Source organism: Calypte anna, chromosome 8 (genome assembly GCF_003957555.1).
Source record: "Calypte anna isolate BGI_N300 chromosome 8, bCalAnn1_v1.p, whole genome shotgun sequence".
In the NCBI taxonomy this organism is placed as follows: Eukaryota; Metazoa; Chordata; class Aves; order Apodiformes; family Trochilidae; genus Calypte; species Calypte anna.
The window spans coordinates 25,017,876-25,039,885 of NC_044254.1; the positions used below are offsets into that span (position 1 = coordinate 25,017,876).

General features: G+C 40.0%; 1 protein-coding gene across 4 annotated transcripts in view; it reads right to left on the bottom strand.

Annotated features, from left to right (window-relative positions):
• The window catches only part of RAB3B (RAB3B, member RAS oncogene family), a 50,058-nt gene that overhangs the window by 20,625 nt on the left and 7,423 nt on the right, over positions 1-22,010 (bottom strand). For all 4 annotated transcript variants that reach the window (XM_030455099.1, XM_030455100.1, XM_030455098.1 and 1 more), the window contains one exon: positions 20,033-20,260. In XM_030455099.1, the coding sequence (XP_030310959.1) occupies positions 20,033-20,260 (228 nt within the window). The remainder of the gene's footprint in view (positions 1-20,032; positions 20,261-22,010) is intronic.

Below are 22,010 nucleotides of genomic sequence, written 5' to 3' on the forward strand. Positions count from 1 at the left end.
GGATTTGCCAAGGAGCCCAGCAAACAGAGGAAAGGAAGCCCTATCCAAAGTGAAAGAAGCAAAAAAGAGACAGAAAGAAAAAGAAAGAAAAAAAAAGACAAAAACCCAAAACAAAGGGAAAAAAAAACCTTCAAAGACCTGGCTTTTTGAAAAAGATCCTAAGAAGACATAATACATTACAAGCAGATTTAGCAAGCAGACTACAGCTGGGCCAATCAATCACTGCATCTTCTGCATCTTCACTAACAACTCTGATAGTAATGGGAATACCATGTCAGTCCTTCAGTATTTCAGTGAAAAATCCCAGCCCAACATGAGGTTTGTCAGATGCTGCCTGGCCCACCTGACATTGCCTCTGAGTGTAACTGGCTGGAAAACAAGCATTAATGGATGTTCACAGCAGTGTGAATCTCATACAGTTGAAGTCAACCAATAAAGAATTAATATTGACAAGAAAAATACTGGTGGAGAGCTCAACCATATTCCCAGTGATTTATTAAGCAATATGAGGCATAAAAGCAACAAACCATTTCAAAACCAACTTGTAATATGTACACATGTAGACAAGTGGTAAGGGATAAAGAAGGAAAAGGTTTGGCACAGCAGCATCATTTACACTTTTTAGAGGATCTGAGCAAACTTCTACTGAAGGCAACAAAACTACAGCAACTACCAGTGTCCTAAATGGTGCCATGCTGCTCTTCTGATGGAGAGCAGCTATGTGCTATGTTGCTGTATGCCTCCTGGTTCTTTTTCTTAGCAGGACCACTCAGTTCAGTCCAGATTTAGGGAGATGTCATTTGGAGACTGAACTTTGATGTGAAATAAGCCCTGAAGAAATGTAAGGTCCTGCTTGCATCCAGTGACCTCAGTGAAGAATTCTGCACAGGCAGAAGCCCTGACCCCTCTCCCATGAAACTAAGGTTCTAGGTAAGAGGAAAAGAAGATAGAGCTTTTCCCATGGGATTTGTTTCTCAAACCAGACCTCAGCCCAAGGAAAGAATGCTGGAAAAAGAGCTGGTAATGACACTCCAGACCATCTTATTTAAAGCAAATTCAAATCCTGTATTCAACAGGGATAGCAGGAGATCATATTTGTACAGAACACTAAATGCATGTGATGCTTGACAGATCAACAGAAATAAGGAGGCATCATTCTTCATTGTGTTCCATCAATTTCATGTTAATATAGCTTATAAAATACACAAATTGCACAGCATCACACTAAGCAAGTGAAGGTCTATCAACAAATCTGTAATTGAAGCAATCACAGTATCAGGCACAAGAGAAGCACAAGTTCATGGGTAAGGATTATGCTGCTCCCTAAATCACACCAGCAGAAAAGTGCCAACAGAACCTCCAGCCCACAGGCTCAGTTCAGCAAAGGGCAATTCCACCCTCCATTATGATTCCACTTTTAGAAAATACATCCCAGCTTGGGAATGAATTTGTCAGGTTACACTGGGGAAAGCACACACTGACCCATCCATCAAATGAAACCAGCTGCCTCGGCAAGGACTGAGCTCTGGGCAGGTTGAGCTCTTCTGCTTTCATGGATTTGTCTGCAAAAGGTGCAATATGTTGATGTTTTGAGGAAAACAAGTTATTTACAGTGTCAGAGACAAAAAGAAGGCTCTTAGGACTTGTTCTTGGTCCCAGTCCAGGCCAAATCAGTCCCATTGACAGAAAGGGTTTGGCAAAACCAAACTTTGGGGCAAAGCATAAGGCATAAGTGAGCAGAACAGGATCTGCTAAAGACATTTTGAAACTAAGGGGACTTCAGCAATAGCATAACTGCTTCAAAAGATTATGAATCTATATTTAAATGAACCACACTTCCTGCTTGTCACAGTTTTGCGTTGCTCTGATGTCAAAGAATGGGAATTCAACACAATTTTGGAGGCTCTAGAGCAGCAGAGGAAGCTTTGATGTTGGCTTTTAGGGACCTTACCCTAACTCTTTATACCAAGATTCAGACAGTGACAGTATCTGACCTTTCTGCAGAACAGCATCATTTCTGGTCTTGCAGGAAACAGATAATTAGTTTCCATTTCACTGGTATACTCACACCACAATCACCATTCTCAGAAGAGAGTCCAGAGAACAAAATGTATCCCCATTTAAATGACTAATAAAATTAATACCAAGAACTGAAAGTAAAAAAAAGAGCTGCCCTCCTCACATGGCTCCCAGGTCTTTCTCCATGCAGTGTGCCAAAGGGAAAATCATTTCCTTTGACCACAGATTTTCTTCATCTCCTGAGTCAGCTGTAAAATTACAAAGGCCACAATAATATCCAGATCTCCTTGCTGAGGTGTCATCTTTTGTTAGGTCTTTATATAAAGCCTGGAGTGAAAGCAGAAAACTTAATCCCTCTCCTCCTAGCAGTCACTGCATAGTGACAAAGCAAAGTGTGAGGGCAAGGGAATCCTGTCCTACAAACTGAGAGCTCCCATAAATCTCAGGCAGCCTTAACCATCCCTTTCTGGCAGAAACTCTCATCAACTCTCATCTCCTGCCAACACTGAGGGAGGGAATCCTAAAATTTAACCCACAATAAAGTCTTTGCCACAGCTTTTTTTTTTTGGCAGTACTTTGTGCCATCCTTCTCATGTTTACTGACCCAAAATTTCCTAATCACCTTCCACAGGTGGAACATAAATGTGCTGCAAAGCTGCAGCCACAGTATGGACTCTCCCTGGAGTCAGAAAATAAGTATTAGATTGTAAAGAACATACACTGCTCTAATCTCAGTGTCCTTACACCTCTCTAATGATTTCATACCAAATCAGCCCTGCATTCATTAGGGCAATTACATCAACATATAAATATAAAATCTCTTAGAACAGGCAACATTGTGGCACACCTACATCCTTTTAATTACTGACCAGAGCAGTTATAGTCTAGCTTGTGAAATGAATGCAAACATAAATGATCTCCACATGATCTTTCAAAACAGCTTCTTCAGCAGATCTGCAAGAACAACCTCTCCCCCACACCTGTTTCAGGGTTATGTCCATTGCTCTATCACTTGGAAAATGGAAGAGGCTGTATTTTCATGCAGAAAGAAGAAAACCAATAGGTATTAAAGGTGCATCTGTAAAACACAAAGGTTTATCTATGTGCCCGTGAAATAGCATGGGAGGGGTCATACTAGAAACACACTGGGGCTTTCCCAGAGGGAACAGGATCTGCTGCAGAGACTGCACTACCAGGAAGGTGACAACTCATGGCACATGGTGGTGGAAAAAAAAGGAACAAGCTGAAAGGAGCCAAAAGAACAGCAAAAAAAACCCCCACAAAACAACCAAACCAACGATTGGAGGGCTGGCTTATTAAAAAACATCAGAAGGCTGAGCTGTGTTTGGATGAACTAAGTAGCAGTGATCATCCCAGGGTGCTACAAGAATTGTTTCAGCAAAGGCAAAAGAAGGGTTTTCCTTGGGCAGAGGACAGGCTCCTTCAGCTGTGCCAGAGATAAGCATGACCAGGTCTGCAGGCAATCTCTCCTTCTAGCTGGAATATCTCTCTGCTCCTGCATTTCCCAAGGAACATTAGAAAATAAAGATGACTACAGATCTTACTCGTGTCATAGTCAACCAGACAGAAGAACTGTTGTTGATCTCACTGGTTCTAGCACCTGTGCCCACTTCACTAACTTTTCAGTGGAGGAGGAAAACATTTCAATCAGTTATTTTCTTTGCTTTTTATTTCCTTTGCTGGTGGTTTCTGGAAATCTGGTAAAGCTTACAGCATTCAAAGTCAAAGATGCATTTTGTTCATGCTTGGTTTGCATCCAAGAGACTCCCTCAGGTCAGGATTTGATGCACTGTGATAGATGCTCATAGCATGCAGCAACACCCTTCTTGTTTTCAGCTCAGGAGGGTTTTTTTCAGCATGTCAGCTGAATGATGAACCATTTCATAGCCTGGTAATGCAGATCAGCACCCAGACAGCATTAAGAATTATAAACACCCTCTGGAGAAGCAGCATTGTCAACACCTCTACATCCCTGTGGTTACTGGGAAGCCATTCTCAGATTTCAGGAGCAAATGATGGAGATACAGTTATTGAAATTATCTAATGAAAACAGAAACTCAATTACAGGCTTCACATTATGTCTCAATTAGACTGTGCTTAGGTCAGAATTCTAAGGTGTTCACAGGATTGTTAAAACAAAGAAAATGAACAAGTGGAGGAAAAATCAACAAGGCACAGCAATGAAAATGCTCATAATTAGCATTTTTTTTTACTGAAGGCATCACAAAGCTTCAATAGCAGTACATAGCATGAGGGAGTTTTCCAATACACCATTATAATAAAAGGGGAAACAAGAAATTCAGGAAAAAAGTGCTATATTAACTTGATATTGCCATGGTAAACAATTTTACAATCTTGTAAGAAAGAATAAAAAGATCACAAGTTACCATGGTACCATTGTTCCCTCCAGCTTCATGTTTTCAACACAAAACTGAATATTTTAAAGGCAACACAGAGCTGTACTTCCCCCCCTGTAAACTCATTCATCCTTTTCTGTGGGAAGCTGCAATAACCAGCAGAGGATTTATCAGAACTTCTTTGTTCACAGGAGTCACCAGCTCGTTATTCATAATTAATGGATTAGTTTCCATGACTTGGAAATTAAATAATTTCGGGATGCAGTTTTCCAAAGTCACATCAGAACCAGATTTTGCTCTCAGGTATGCTGTGTGCTGCCACAGCAGATGGAGTTTTCTGGGTTTATTTGATCTCAGATGAAATTAGCTGTTGATCTGCCATTTATTCACTTGCTGAACAGTGACAAAAATCTTCTAGATTTGTGTCAGGAAACAAGAAGAGAAAGAATGCCATACAGTATTAAAGCAAAAAAAGACAAGGGCACATCACCGGGACCTTTTAGGGGTACTGCTGAGTCTTTGCCAGAACCCTTCTCTCTTCACTGACCTTTTGCTAGGAAGTCTTTTCCTCCCAACCTTACAAAATCACCTTCCTGCCTCCACTGATTCCTTCTGGACACTTCCAGTGCCCTGGACCAACTGGTATCCCAAACTATCCTTGGAGAGAGACCTGAATTTGGGGCATATGAGAGATAGATATCTATAGATACAGGTACGATAAAGGCACATTCAGGGCTACTTTGTGTAATTCCTAAAGTAAGACAGGGATTCACTTTTGAGAAAAAAAAGAAAGAGGGAAAAAAAGAGGGGGAAAAAAAAGAGGGGGAAAAAAAAGAGGGGGAAAAAAAGAGGGGGAAAAAAAAGAGGGGGAAAAAAAAGAGGGGGAAAAAAAGAGGGGGAAAAAAAAGAGGGGGAAAAAAAAGAGGGGGGAAAAAAGAGGGGGGAAAAAAAGAGGGGGAAAAAAAGAGGGGGAAAAAAGAGGGGGAAAAAAGAGGGGGAAAAAAAGAGGGGGGAAAAAAAGAGGGGGAAAAAAAAGAGGGGGAAAAAAAGAGGGGGAAAAAAAGAGGGGGAAAAAAAAGGAGGGGGAAAAAAAGAGGGGGAAAAAAAGAGGGGGGAAAAAAGAGGGGGAAAAAAGAGGGGGAAAAAAAGAGGGGGAAAAAAAGAGGGGGAAAAAAGAGGGGGAAAAAAAGAGGGGGGGAAAAAAGAGGGAAAAAAAAAGAGGGAAAAAAAAAGAGGGAAAAAAAGAGGGGAAAAAAGAGGGAAAAAAGAGGGAAAAAAGAGGGGAAAAAAAGAGGGAAAAAAAGAGGGAAAAAAGAGGGAAAAAAAGAGGGAAAAAAAGAGGGAAAAAAAGAGGGAAAAAGAGGGAAAAAAAGAGGGAAAAAAAGAGGGAAAAAAAGAGGGAAAAAAAGAGGGAAAAAAAGAGGGAAAAAAGAGGGAAAAAAGAGGGAAAAAAGAGGGAAAAAAGAGGGAAAAAAAGGAGGGAAAAAAGTGGAGGAAAAAGAGGAGGAAAAAGAGGAGGAAAAAGAGGAGGAAAAAGAGAGGAAAAAGAGGAGGAAAAAGAGGAGGAAAAGAGGAGGAAAAAGAGGAGGAAAAAGAGGAGGAAAAGAGGAGGAAAAAGAGGAGGAAAAAGAGGAGGAAAAAGAGGAGAAAAGAGGAGGAAAAGAGGAGGAAAAAGAGGAGGAAAAAGAAAAAAGGAAAATAAAAGGAAAATAAACCCAGCCAAGAGGCAGCTATGCATTTATACTGAAATAGCCTGTTCCTGCCCCAGAGAAACATTAACTTTCATACATTTGTGTTACCAATACACTTCATTGGCCATTACTACCTGTCTGCTTGCCCATCTGAATGAATACAGGTGTTAACTGACAGACTTTAGTTTCCAAATATCATATACAAACCACCTCATGGACATATCAAGGCTGTTACCTGCTACACCCAGGAGGAGATGCCACCACAGAGTGACTTCCCTGGCACTGCTGCCAGCTGTGCTGCTAACAGTGCAACAAGCACTGTGTTCACCTTGGAACTACCCTGCCGGATAAAATATTGCAGCTCTGCACTCCCCACCTTGAGTTTCTTCTCTATGGTGGAGAGTTTCCTACCCAAGCACAAAGCTTGACCCCACCAAGGGACTTTTTGGGGGGAAAAGCAGCAGAGCTCCTCTCCTCAGGGTCAACACAGGAGGCTCTTGTCTCCTGAAATAAATGTTGTTTGTATGGCTCACCTTGGTAGCACAGGCAGTGTGATTACTCAAGTGCTGTGTGAAAAACATCACACAGAGATAGCTGTAAAACATCCCACTCTTTTTCTTCCCCTCCTGCAGCAGCTGTGTCTATAGTGATTATCTACATAAGTCACACAGACCAGTTGCTATCAGTGGCTATGTGGTAGATTATCACTTGATGTTCTTATTTATGTATGGTTTTTACCTCCTTGGTGATGTGGGTATTTTTTTGCTAGGTGGGAAACAGGAAAGCAGCTGACTTGCTATGGCCCAACTTAATTTACTGCCAGTTGGGAAAGATTTTGATTTCAATATCATCTTCATAGGGGTAAGAATAGTGGAGCTGGTTGTTCCAAACAGAGTGAAGCTTGTTTCTCAAGCATCTGTGAAATGACCACAGCACAGATATGCTGATGTGACCTTTTGGTAGAACAGGAGGAATAGCTTCTTCAAGGAAGGAGTTATGGCTTTTAATTACTTTACAAAGAACAGCACTTTATACCTTGGCTGATTTGTAGCCACACAATACAACAGGAGGGATTCCTACTTAAAGCTCACAACAAAGTTTTTAGCCTCAGGTTGGAGATGTTTCATCCAACATTCTTTCTCTTAAAATTCTCCACCATGATATTCTGCTTTTTCTCCCTCAGCAACATGCACACAAACATCCCAAAACAGAGTTTCCAGCAAATTAAAAAATTAAAGGACCAGCTTCAAAAGCATTGGATTAAACTGGGTGCCTGCATCTCATGCACCATTAGCAGGAGTTTGGTAGTGCATTTGAACAACCCCCTTCTGAAACCTTTTAGACAGGAGAGGTTATTCTGGCATTCTGCCCTTACAACACAACCTCCTGACCCACAGCTTGGCTGAAAACCTGCACTGAGTTCCCCTCTTCTACCACAAAGGGCAGCAGATAAGGGCTGCTCCTATCCAGCAGCTGGAGGTTTCCACACACATCACCATGGAGGTGCAAAGCTCTGAACCCCCAAACTCCACACTTCTGCCAGGTTAGCAGGTTTGTTTTATTAATAGGCTTGGGTTTGGGTTTTGTTTGGGGTTCTTTGGGTTTTCTTAGGTTTTTGGGGTTTTGTTGTGTTATTTTGTTTGTTGGTTGGTTTTTTTTTTTTCACAGCCAGCACTATTACCAGTTTCCTGAAGCAAAGAAATTTATCTGTCCTAACTAGGATAGATTCAGTGTCTTAATTTGTACTGATAGAAGGCTGTGTTGCCAAGCTGCAGTCAGAGCAATGCATCTCCTCCTGGATATCAAGGTGTAACCACTGAGAAAAATTTCAAAATAGACCAAGACGTTTTCTGCTGTACTTTTCATGCATGTCTAACAAACAATATGTATCAGCTGTGCTAGAAAGTGGATCAATCTTGCAGACAGGCTGGATTTTTTCTCATTAGCATACCCTTGTGTCAGTAATCAAAATCAATCAACTTAAGTCAATTGTCCAAGTGTTCAGTTCAAATGTATTCCATATGCTGGCTGAAATGTATTCTAAAGATTGCTGCTGTAGGAAGCTTCTTTCTGCACCCACATTTAACAGCAATATTGGGTCAGTTTCCATTAAAATACTAAGAAAATCTTTATATTAAATTGTTTTCAACCAGCCTGGTAGCTCCAAGGGATCAATTAACTGAGCGGCTGAAACTGGTCATTAATGATGCATCCAGTTACATGCTGGGTCCAATCAAGGGTTAAAGTCAGATTATTCTGATCAAACAGGTTCTCTGAGAAATCACAATTCAGAAGCTGTATCTGCAGTCTCAGCTTCATGAGCATTTGCAAGATTTATATGATGGTATTTAGAGTCATCACTTCCTCTGCCTAGTTAAACATCTGGCTGCTGTCAAATTTTCAAGGTATGCCAGGCTGGAATGCACCTGCTTACAATACCAACTCCTTAACACCATTTGCATGCCAAGAGTGCTTTGGACCCTTCATCTGTGAAGGCACTGCAGAAAGGTACCTGAGACTGGAAGAGCTGATGCTGGAGATGCACCTGGCCAGGAAGATGATCCCTGAGCACTCCATGGGGCTGCAGGAACCACCACCCCAATCAGCACCCCAGGTCCCTGCTCCGTCCTGGACCTTCCCCTTTGCCCACAGCCCTTTGCTGAACTGTCTTTGCTTTTTATCCCACAGTTTAGCTCTGGAATCAAAGCCCAGAGTTAAGATCAGACACCACCAGGAAACTCCCACAGCCTGAAGACATTGGTTGGGGGCCAAACCACCCTTGCAGACCACTCAGCCTCTCTGCTCCAATGGATCACAAAGCCCTGAAGCTGCCTGGATGTATAGACTTCTTCTATTAAATCCATTTCAGTTATTTTAATGGCTTTGTTCTTGCTTGATTTTGAACAGCAGGAAACTTCTGCTTGCATCTCCACACTCCTCAATTTGTCCTCAAGGAGATGACTTTGTTTTTTCTCTCAGCAGATCACTGCCATGTGCCTAACTAGATGTGTCAAGCAAACAGCATTATAAGAGATTCATAAATGCTAAACCTCTAAGAGGCTTAGGAATGAGAAACATAATAGAGTGTCATGGCCAGAGGCAGAAGTGTTATTTATGAATTCTGATAAGCACCAATTCAGCAGATATTAATTTTTATGCTAGTTAACCAGAAACAGGCAAGCTTTAGGAAACAGGAATTTTTCCCTGGCTCTGTGCTCATTCACCATGAGTTAGAGATATCACCGAGCCACCTCAGGGCAGCAACTCAAGTATTTCAGCATCTGGCCCTGTAGTGTGCAAGCTTCTGATCCAAACAGTGATCAGAAATCAGTGTTTCTAGAACAGATATAAAATTGCAATGAAGTACAATTAGGTAAAACTTTACCAGCAGAGGAAACATCTTCCTAACTTAGAAGCAAATCACCAACAAATCAACTTGTACTGAAACCTCTCCTCCCCCCTTGCCTGTACAGCCAAACATGTGGCATCAGGCAAATTCCACAGACTATTTTTATGACATGATGCTCTCAATTTAATTTTTTTCTTAACCCTACGGCTGTAATTTAAAAAACCTCATCCCTCAAAGGTCCCTCTCTCACTTGTGAAACTGTATATTGTGACTACAAGACATTCTGTGATCATTCTTGGTCAGAATCCCTGGAAATCCACTGTCATCACACACATCAGGCAAGTTGCCTCATAGCCCACTGGCTAACAAATCTTCAGCCAAATTATCTGTCACCATTGCCTCCCTTCCAATAGTAAACCAAGGAGGCAGAAGGAAGACTGAAAACTGAGGGTGTTTGGTGCAATCACAGCAGGAGCCTGTGGCTGGAGTCTATAAACACCCAAATCCCTGGAATGGGCTCACACTGGTCCCCCCCAGCATGTTCCCTGGGAGCAGCACCTGCTTCTGGGGCTGTTCCTCTTTGGGGTTTTTATTCACAGAACACTGTTCACAGGCTTTAAAAACCACAACCTCTTCCTTGTACTCTTGTCAGCTTCAAAGCAAAAGCAGATTTTGCACTGAGTAGCCAGCTCTTCATTACTTCCCTACTGAGCTCCTACTGGATAGCTGCAGGTAAATCCAGACTATATTTGATCTCTAAATTGGTAGCAGCATTTTCTGTTTATTTTCATACTGGCCTTGACAGATATTCCATGCAGATGCTATGCCACTGATTTCTAAGCTGAGTTCTCACAGGAATTTGTCAAAAGGTCTTCTCAGAATTCACCTGAGCATGGCCATACAGGTGGCCTGATGGTCACTTTGCTGTCCTGACCTAGTTAACCACAATCAGATTTACCTTCTCCTTCAGTACCTTGGGGCTCTCTTCATTTCACATTGGTCTCTCTGAACATGACCCTGTTGTATCTGCTGCTGTGAGCTCTTCTCCAAAACAAGAGTTTGATTTTACAGAAGTATGAACATCTTCAACTCCTGTCTCACCCGTGGAAGCATCCAAACACAGCTAGACTGAGAGTGATCACTGCAGCACTATTAATTAACAACTAGATGCAGTGAACTTCCTAATCAACAAGCTTATCACTTTATCTGCCAGTTTTGAAGCATCATATTCGATAAAGCCAAAGCATGCACACAGATAAAAGCATTCTGCCCTGATCATCTAATAGCAAATAACCTCCTTGTGGTTTCCACAAGGAAAACATTCTTTTCCTTCACTCACTTTTTGCACTTCTCTCACTACACCTACAGGAAGTTTCAGCAGCATCAAATCAATACTGATACACAAATCTTTTAATGTTCCAAAACAATTCTTCAAGACATACTGACTTGCATTACTCTTAGCTACTTGCAAAAGTCAGTTCTCTCCCACAGATAGTCAAGAAAAAAATCTCTAGATGGATAGTCCCCTGTAAATTTACAGAAAAAAAATACTTTGCAATGCTACCTTGAAGGATGAATTTTGCAAAAGTAGAGCTGGAAAACTGAACTGTGTCCTAAGCTGGAAAAGCAGAGAGCATCTGCCATTCATTTCAGTCACTTCCAAGCAATTTCATTTGAATCTGCTGAAGGCAAATTTCAGTGTAAAGTATGAAAGCTCAAGATCATCTAGTTACTGAGATAAATGCCTGTTAAACCCTCAGTTGGGACTGTTGCCTTCATTTATAAAAAACACAATTTCTGCTCCAACAACAGAATTAGCATAAGTGCCCTTACAGTTTTGCTCACAGGATCTGCCAGCTATATCTTCTTTCTTATTTCAATCTGAGATTGACGTCAGCAGCATTCACAACCTTTAGAGAACTCATTCTCCAGTTTCTACTTAATTTGATGTCTCAGAACATTTATATGACTCACAAAATGTGGTGTTTGAAGCTTCGGGGCACAAAGATGGAAAGAAATCCGAAGGGGAAAATTATTGCATTTAATATAGTAAAACAACAGAAAAGAAAAAAAAAAAAAAGGCCAAAGAAAACATAGTCAGGTGCTATTTTTGGCAACGACTGTGCAGTAAAAGAAGCAGAGTTTTCTTTTTCATTGCTCAATAAAAGAAACACAATTTTCTGTTCCATTCATTACTCACAGTGAACAAAGAGGTCAGTCATACCAAGTGGTGTTAATTGTGTAGGATTTTACAGCAACCTGTAAGAGCTGAGCAATATTTTGGGACCGTCAAAGCAAAGATTCAAAGCACCCTCAACAGAGAACAAACACCTCTTTACACAGAACACACCGATCAGGCTCGGGGGGGAAAAGCTCGTAGAGTCAGAAGCCCCTGCTGGAAGCTGCTCCACATTGCAAGTCCGAATTCGAAGTGGAACCTGGATTCTGTAGAAGTGCAAAACTCGAGGAGTAGGAGGAAGGATGTAAGCACTGATACAGATTTCATTCTTACAACCCTCTGTCCCTCTTTTGCAGATCCACAGGAGCTCTGCACTCTGCAGATCCACGCTCTGGGAGAAGTCCCTAGTTCCAAACCTGGATATGTGGAAGTCTACCTCAGGTAAAAAACAAACCATCCTTCCTTTTCTGGAAAGAGAACACCAGTTATACAGATCCCTCAAGCCTTGACACACTATCAAATTAACATTATTATGTTATTAATCAGGAATTCAGTAGATGAGATCTTAAAATTAACATGTCTTGGGAACCTTTTAATTTAAAATAATGGAGATCCAATGAGTCATGACTGAAAAAGTCACTCAGCATCTCCCTTTGAGAGACTATTTTGAACCAATACTTTATTAAGCAGATGGATTTTAGCAGAACACATGTGACTCACAGTGGCACAAGGGCAATTGCAGTAGCTCTTTTAGAAGCCACACACACAAAGAGGGTGAAGCCTGATTTTTTTTCACAGTTTTGGAAGTTTACAGCCCAGCAAGGGCTGAGAGAGGCTAAGAGCAGTGTAAAGGTTAAGGGCCATCATTCTGCTCTTAGCAAGAGAGATGTACAAAATGCATTCCTTAACTTGCCTTGCTGGGCTGTAAATTTCCTGGGTTGTTATTCTGTGCAACTGATGCACCAGCATGCTATCTCATAGTCTGAATATTTCTTCTTTAAAAAGGAAACAAGTAAACTGACTTCCTCTTTTTTCCCCCCAGGTTTTTTTGTTCACTCTTAGCACAGCTCCATTATTTCAAATTTTGTTACAACAGTCATCTTGCAAGAACTGTCCTTACAGTTAATGCTGAAGTGCTTACAACAGTGCTGTCTGATTTCACCAAGGGCAGACCAGAGTGCACACCATAGAGCTGAGAGTAAACCATAGGAAAAGCATTGTAGCCTTACAGAAATGTGTACAACATAAGGCTAAAAATGTACAGCAATGAAGCAGTGGTGGTATTTCCAATAGGAGTGCATTTTTTTAGACTTTCAATAGGACAGTTTTAGAGTAAAAAATAAAAATCCAAGATATATTTAATGTGGTTTATTTCACTTCCTTCCCTCTAAATATATATATACACACACATATATAAAAAAAGATACTTCCATGGACTTATAAAATCTGACTCATGCCAGTCTACCACAATCTGGCACTCAGAGCACTTCCCTTCAGAACTGGGAATGGCTCAGTGCCTGCTGGCAGCCAGCAGAGCAGGATGCAGTTACCATGGCACTCCAGTGCTTGGTGACTTCAGAACTGCCACAGCCTTATCACCCATGGAGGGACCAGAGGAGAGGAAGCAGCAGGTGGATCTTTGAGTAAAAAACTACAGCAGCATTAGGGTGAATATCTTGCCTAGTAAAAATCCTAAACACAGATTCCCTGTGTGTTCTCTTTTGTCACACTGGCTACAAGAAAAGCAGAGAGACAGCAACACTTGACAGGTATCAGCTTATGTGCATACACATCTACACCCACCACTCTCCTTGACTTTACCCCTCCAGCACTAGTAAAAATGTCTGTATCAGTTTGTCTGGCTGAGGAAATACCACCACTGAACCTTCTCTAAGCAATACAAAAAGTTTCATCACTTGAATTTTACACCACACAAAGTTATTTCAGCTAATGAAGCACAGCTCCTCATAACATTGTGCAGTTCTGTGCTCCATACACCTCTTACCCCCATCCTAAGTTTCAAACACTCTTTCCATCTCCTGTTTTATCCTGATACACAATTAGCAAAGAAATCCCATGACCCAGAATTAGCAAAACTAGAGGTTTTTTTGAACATGATGCAAGTGAACAACAGAAGCACAGGATGCTATGTGTGAGGTAGGTAAAACACTTGGGACCAGCAGCTCTTAAGTGTTGCATAAACATGATGCTGCAGCAGACAACAGAATGCATGAAAGCTATAAATGTGAATAAGCCCAACAAATAGCTGTATTTTCTCATTTGACCAAAAACTTGTGACAGTTTCAGTGAGTGCCCACTGGAGAAAGACAGGATTAGAACTCCTAAATTCCACCCACTGTATCATCTCATAACTGACCACAGTGTAACCAAGCATATTTAAATACAGAATATACATAGTTTATTCTATATTATTCTTGTGAAAGAAAACCATAGGGTGGGTGATTCTGCTAAGACAAGGACAACAGAGCAATGTTTTGAAGTTTAAGATCTTTTGTAAAATGACTACTAAATATCTATCTGGATTTCTGCTGAAAAAAAACCCCACATTAAATGCAAAATATCAGGAGGCCCTTTGTTCTTTCAAAGCTTACTACATCAACTGAAGAATTTCCCTTGAAATTTCCCATTTACAGCTTTTCCTCTACTTCACAAGTTAACATTGGCCCATTTCCTCCAGAAAAGGTACAGACCTTTGAACTATCAGTAGCTCTTCATTAACACAAATGCATTCAACCTTCCTCTGGATAAGGCTGGCACCTCTGAATGCAATATTGTAACTTCTTTCCTTTTCCTAAAATGCACAAAACAAAGGCAAATGCTCCATATACCCAGTAACTCCGCAACGGTGGTTCAAGGGTTGGACTCGATGATCTCTGAGGTCCCTTCCAACCCAGCCAATTCTATGATTCTAACTCTGCAGGACATGGGATACAACACCTTGCTGTGAGAGTAAACCTAATATTGTAAGCAGGAATAACTCCAGCAGTAACAGAGCTTAGGCTGAAGCTGAATTCAGCCTCCACTGTAGAATAATAATGAGATAACAATGGGATTGAGGTGATTAACTATAAACAGAAATAAACCTTCCGTGCCAACTGTTTCACTGCAAACATAGGAGTGTCCTGCTCAGCAAGCTTATAAATTTAATAATGAGTGGGATAACTAACCACACAGGATTTTATTTTTAAGCTATTTTTCTCCCTTGTATCACTCTTGCAACTCTAATCTCCAAATACCACTCAGAGTGGCTCAAGCATCAAGCTCTTCCCAAAGCAGGAGTATTTATACTTGAGATATAAACAAGACCTTTGAACTGGTACAATATTATTGTATCTTTTCTGCAGTGAAATATTCTGCATTGTGTTTTAACATCAGAACAAGTCCTTCACATCCATTCACATGCTTTTTATTCCTGGAACCCAGGGAGCCCTCAATGCTGCCCATAAGATGAAATTATTGCCTCTCTTACAAGGACCAACCTGCTCTTTTCACTATCGTGACTATTTTAGTTCTTTTGTCTAAACAGCAAATCAGAGGATTTCACAACAGCTGTAAATCTAATGACTATAATGAGGCCAATTAGATCTTTGGAGATATCTATTGCTATTGCATCTATATATCAAATTGCAGAGCACTTATTACCTCTTTTTTTAGAAGCAAGTTTGGTGCAAAGCATTCAAGTTTAAAGTCAATGATGATAAGGAACTTTGCAACATGATGGGAATGGGATGCCAGGGGAATAGATGATTCTCTCATCTGAAATGCATAATTAGCTTTTGGTTAAGTGTGCAATTAACATTAAAATTTACAATCAAGTATGATGGTAGTGTTCTAATTTTACCTCCTTTAAATGAAAGAATTAACTTAGTTACCAGTGCTGCTGCTTTGAATCTCTTTCCTATGAGGTGAGCTACACAGTAATATCTTGTGGTGCAGGAGACAATAAAAAAAAAAAAGCTTTTGTGCCTTCTGGACAGCTATGCAGCTTAGGTTTTATTTTGGTTTACACTTGTAATTGGTTTGTAATGGTAACTGCCATTCAGCATAATTAGCAGTTGTCATATTTCTGTTTGTAAAGATTCCTCCCACAAAAGCAGAGTGATGTTGCTTTGCACACTGTTCCCAGCTGTGCCCAAAAGCTGTAGCACATTTCAGACATCCACTATAGATAATCTCAGACCCCTACAGGTTTCAGCAGTTAAGCAACAGAAACATTTTTGTTCATGGGAAAGGAAAAGCTATGCTCATCCTAGAAGTCTAAATCTGATAAGCAGCACCTTAAAAGAAAAATCATACTGCAGTCTAAATATGCTGCCTCCATATAAACATCATATTATTTTTGCCTTCAAGTAAATATTTAAACTTAATCCCTATTTGCCTTTGAAGAAAGAGATTGAAAGTAGTTTCATCAGCTGCCCAACCCTGTATTTAACTGTGTTTATTATTATTCACATATACACCTATAGTATATGCAACAAAAACGAGACTCCATTGTGTAGGGTGCTATACAAAAGTGTAGTAGAAGTATAAGGAAATTCTTCACACAAAGCACATATTTTGTGGTGTGCAAGTGCTTTGAACTAAACACTGCCAATGATTTTCCATCAGTAAATCTGTGCTACTATCCACAGAGCTCATGGAATTAACCTACACTGGGCCAGTGTGAAGGACCAGAGCGAGGCCCTCAGCAGTTAACCTCAACACTACATTGCTCAGGAGCTCTGCTTTTATCACCACTTACCACCATTCCTACTTGTCACCAAGAGAAATGCACAGGAGGAGGAATAAAAAAATTTCACTGTTGCTCCCACCTAAAACCAAAATCACTTTCATTCATTCACCCTGCTTCCAGCTGGATGTGGACAAAGTGGCCATCTCTAGCTGCTAGGCAACCTGAACGCTGCACTGAGTGTTAACTGCATCCATTTGCTAGGAATAAAATAATGTTACCTTTGAGATTTCTTTATAATTAAAAACATACCTAGCTGAAAATGTAATAGCTTTCCTTCAGTAATTAGCAACTCTGGGAATACAGAACTGTTGGTCAAGAAAGAAATAATTCACATGTACACCCTACATGAAGAGAGATATTATAAATCAGCATCTTAGAAATATGATAATGTACTTATTATCATAAGGGACAAGCTTTATATGAAAGCATCATTACAGATGTCAGTGGCATAAAAAAAATCTAATTCAAGAATTACATTTATGTAAATATTAGAATACCTACATAATATATTAATATACTTACATAAGTAATATTTGAAATGAGAAATGCTTAAGGTACCAAACCCTATCCAACTACAAAACAAAGTTTCTCAGTAAATGTTACTTGATTTACATAAAAGCACTATTACTCAACAAGACAGAACAGACTTGAAATTAAAACACAGCCAACTGATCTTGAAGTTCTTTAATTCACAAGGAAACCCACAAAACATGATCTCACATAACCCCTCTCTGGATGATTTAACTCTTTTCTTCTCTAGCAGCAGAGCTACCATTCTACTGTAAAAATACCATTACTATCTCTGCTGTGTTCCGTTCCTCTTGAATTCAAGAGAAAAAGGTACTCTTTTCAAGTCTTTTCAAAGCAGGTAATTTCCCAGACTGCTAGGTCACTAGCACAACCCTTTAGAATCTTGTTAAAGTATTAGTTTGGGTGATGGAGGTTGCTGATGTCACCAAAGCAAGGGGCTCACTAGTGACATCAAAACTGAACAGAGCAGCATTTTTTGACCATTAAACCTGACAGCTTATCAAAACCTGACTCACCAAACCCACAGTTCCTCAAACTCAGCACAACCAGAAAAGCTAGATCTCTGGCTTAAAATGGTCACCACTTTCTGCTGGAGATATCAGCCAGGAGACAAGCTAGAAAGATGCTTACTGGCACAGCAACACGCTCTCAATCTTTACATGCAGCTGCTTGGCATTTGAAGTTGTGTGATTTTTTTTTTCCTTAGGTTCAAGAAAACCCAAGGAGCTCTTTGTAGCTGGGATCCCATATCCAAATATTCTGCTCTTCTGTTGGAAGACAGCAAAGGTCAGTGCAGAAAGTCCCAATGATCACTGATCTCTGGATCACAGCACAACCTTGAGTTTCGTAGGACCCAAACCAAGGTTATTTGTGCACAACCTTTGAGAACCTCCAGTCCTGCCTCAGCTGCACCCACTTCAGAGCTCCACAAGCATCCATGAACTGGAAGAACCCTGGCTCTGTGGAGCAGAGAACATGAGAGGTTCCTAGAAGTGCTTCTCTCTGGATTTTATAAAGACATTTGAAGTGTTTCATTTAAACACTTGTACCCTCTCTTGTACCCTCTCCTTCTTCACTTGGCTTTACAATAGACCTGATTTGGGTAAGACTTAAAATCAATCTTAGGGGGAGCATAATTAAAAAAAAAAAAGAAGTCAACATTGTAATAAGAGCAAAGTGTTCAATAGGGCCACAGGGTCCCACACTCACAGAAACTCAAGAGCAGCTGTAAATAATTTTAAGAAATAACTGGAAGAGAGATTGGTAGAAAACTCCTCCTTCCTACAGAAGAACACATAATTTTGGTTTGCTAACAACCCCACTACAACTACATGTATCCTGGAGAATACACTGAAATGACAAGTTCAGTCTCAGAACAGGCAGGAGTTTATAGAGGTAAACACTTAACATTTTCATTAAGGTCCTTAGACCATGACTCACATCAGGGATTCGTGCAAGGTGCACAGAAAGAGAGATGAAAATAACATGAGTGACTCCAGAAACTGCCAAACACTTCCATGAAACCATTGAAAATAAATTTAAAATCAACAGTATTGCTGGTAACCTCAGTACTGCAGGTCCTATAGATAGCACCTTGTGAGAGGAATCCATCTGACATATTGTTTCATTAGAAGTTTCAGGTTAGTCAAATAATTTGCCCCCAAAAAAGCTTTCAAACATATTTAATTAAGATTCTTGCTTAGTCCATTTTAATCCAAGTATCTTTGGAAAAAAAAAATTACATTTGTTTAATGGTCCTTTTTGTCTTGCTTCTACACAACTTAAAAAATTTCACGTTCCAGGATCAACAAAGACAAACTGGATGGAAATAATCTTTTGTTACTTATAGGGCCTGAAGTATTCCTCTTACCTAAATGTTAAATTAAATCAGTTTCATGTCAGGCTCTCAACATGACTTGAAATGCCAGAATTTTGCTATATGAAAAGTATCTTTTATCAAATAATTTGCTGTACCTTACACTGAAAAACACAGAAATAAAATCATATTGCTGCAGCTAAAATTTAGATTCTAACTCAAGATCATCACAATAATTTTAAAAAATGTGATTACCTTAATTCTACATTTAAATTCAATAATTAAATCTTAACTATAAACTAAGGGTATATAGATCAATTAGGAGCCTGTGCTGCTAGCTGGGGCAGGATCTGAGTTGAAACTCATCTTCAAGTTTGAACTTTAAGCTTAACTTGTAGGAGAAACCACTAAGTAGGCAGCTACTTTGAGTTAGGTAAGCTAACTCCCCTGAAATTGCTTAACATTAACTTAATACCTCCTATTTGAGGTATTTTTATGCAAAACAGAGAAGAAACCTGCTAACTGGAATTGCAGTTAAAGTCTTGAGGTACTTTAAAACAAGGCAATCTGAGCCTTTTCAAACATGCTGAGTAATTCACTGGAACACAGGCAGTTTAAGCACCATCCAGATAAACTCCATATTCATTTGCCAGCAAGCAGAACAAAAGAAAACATTGCTTTGCATAAAAACGAAGATCATGAGCTACTGACAACTTCTTGGCCCTTGTCTGCTACTCTGCATCTCAGGAACTTTTTTTTTTTAACTAGATTAGGATTATGTTCCTCAACAGGACAGAAAACATCCCAGGACTGGGTGTTTGAGCAGAGTCTACAGCTTACCTGCACAAGTTTCCTATTTGGTTTATCAAGAAGTAGTGTCAGTAGAGATGGTCTGAAGCAAACCTGGATGGAAGCAGTGAGCTGGCTTGGTGCAGCTCAACAGGTTATGAGATGCAAGAAGATACAAGAGTCTTATTTGAAGGACAGAAGCTAATATGTGTAGGGTTCACTCACTGAGCACTCAATTTCTTCCCAGACTGGTGTTCTCTCAAAAAACACTACTAAAGGGCTCCAGACCTGCTGTGGGTTTGTAGCAACACTGAGAACAGAGAGCAGATGCTTAAGATCATATCAGGAGTCCCACCAGTTGGGCAAGCCAGCAATACAAAGAGAAAACAAACAGTCCAACCCCACAAAACTGAGGAACAATCAAAATCTATATTAATCCATAAATCTGCCTCCAAACAAGATATTTTTTTACCATCATATCTTTGCTGGGATTAATAAAAACCATTTTTGGAAATGCTGGCACTTACCCAAATCTGCAGTTTCACCCGCTTGTCATTCCTATAAACTGTTTTCACTTTGAAGTCAATTCCTACTGTGCTAACGAAGGCTTGTGTGAAAGTGTCATCAGCATATCTGAAGAGGAAGGATGTTTTACCCACGCTGCTGTTGCCAATGATCAGGAGTTTGAACATGTAATCAAAATTTTGATCTGAAGTATCTTTCTGCCTGTATCTGGCATCTGTTACTGAAGCCATCTGAGAAAATGACAAACATGGAAAAAGAACAGATTTAAGAGCAGTTCAGCATTTGTTTTCCTTAATTGTGCACCATATGTTTAGCTTATCTTGCTTCTTTCTAATATCATAATCTGATACATATATAATATACACTATCTACATATATAATATCTGCTGAATAAAGAGGAAGACACCTTGAAAACTTCTTTTAAAACCCAAATTTAAATTTCTGTTGTTCCCCTGTCCTGGTAATACTTCCAAACCCAAAAAAATACACTTGTTGCACTGCTTTGTATTTAAAAGAATAACAGATGGCTATTGCAGATTGTCCAAATCCTAGTGGGGAAACAGCATTCTTTACTCCTGTGGCAAGGTGCCATGACTGTTGCTCCAATAAACTGGAGAATTGCAACCAAGAACTGAAATATTTGATGGTGCATCCAACTGTGCAACTCATTAAGCACCCTCCAAGGCAGGTAAACTTTAGTAATTCCTTTTATGACTGCTAGGGAAAAAGAATGCATTTCTAGCACATACATCACCACCATTTTATCCTTCGAAAAGTTCTGTCCTCAACATTCATAGAAGAGGGGGAAAAAAAAAACCAACAACAAAAAAACAGAAGATGAAACACTGAGAATTTCAGCTGAAAACTTTGAATTCATCCAATACCTATCTGCTCCCAAGACTGCAATTAAAATAAACAGCACCTGCATAAAACATGAGGGCTGAGCAGGGCTGCAGGCAGCACTTGCAATGGATAAATTATCTCTTTTTATTTTGGAGATGTAAGAGTTGGGGATGTTTGTGGGGTGGGGAGGAAGGAAGATGCAACCTCAGAGATTTCTCCTTCTCTTGTGACTCTTGTGTTGGATTCAGAAACAAAAAACAGCTGCAGAGTCTGAAATATCAAAACAGGTGGAACTCACTGAGCAGCACTGGCTGCTTTAATGTATGCAGCTCAGACACTCCATGGGAGAAAGCAAGGCCCTGACTTTTCATCTCTGTACAGAGTGGAAGACAACTACACAGACCAAATTATTAGAGAAGAGAAAAAGGAAAATTCACCTTTTAACAGATACACCACACTTTTAATCTATAATGCTGTTTCAAAATTTAACCCCCCATCTAACAAAGGTCTCAGCTCCTCATAACCAGTCAGGGGGTTGTGCAAACTGGGGCAATGACAGCACAGGTCTGATTAGCAGCTATTCATCTAAACTAGGACATCTGCTACTTGTGTGCAGCCAGAAAGCACTGACTAGAAACCAAAGTCTCTTCTTCACCTGACATCCAAAGAAGTAAGTTAATTTCCCCCTCAACTCAGATTCATGGGCATATTTAGGAACAAAACTCCCATCAATGTCACCTCTGACCATGTGCCCCGAATACTTTCCTTCTTAGCAAGTCTCATCTGCACAGAGGACTTTACTCAATTAAACACAAACAAAACAAAAAACAAAAAAACAAAACCAGCTCAAAATTCACTGTAGTTTAACAGCTGTAAACCAAAATGCTGTCTAAAGGCAGTTTAAGTTGGGATGACAATTTAACTTAAATTCCCAACCAAGGGGGAAACAAACCAAAGCCAACCCATTTGAAACTTCAGTAAATGAAATGTCAGTAAAGCACAGATGACAAGGTTATCTCTGATTAAACACATGCAACTTTCTCAGACAGAAAAGGGCTGGTGCAGCAGATATTTTGTTCACAGACTGGTTTAACAAGAGCAGTTTCTGAAGAACTTTGTCAGTAGCTCAAGAGTCAA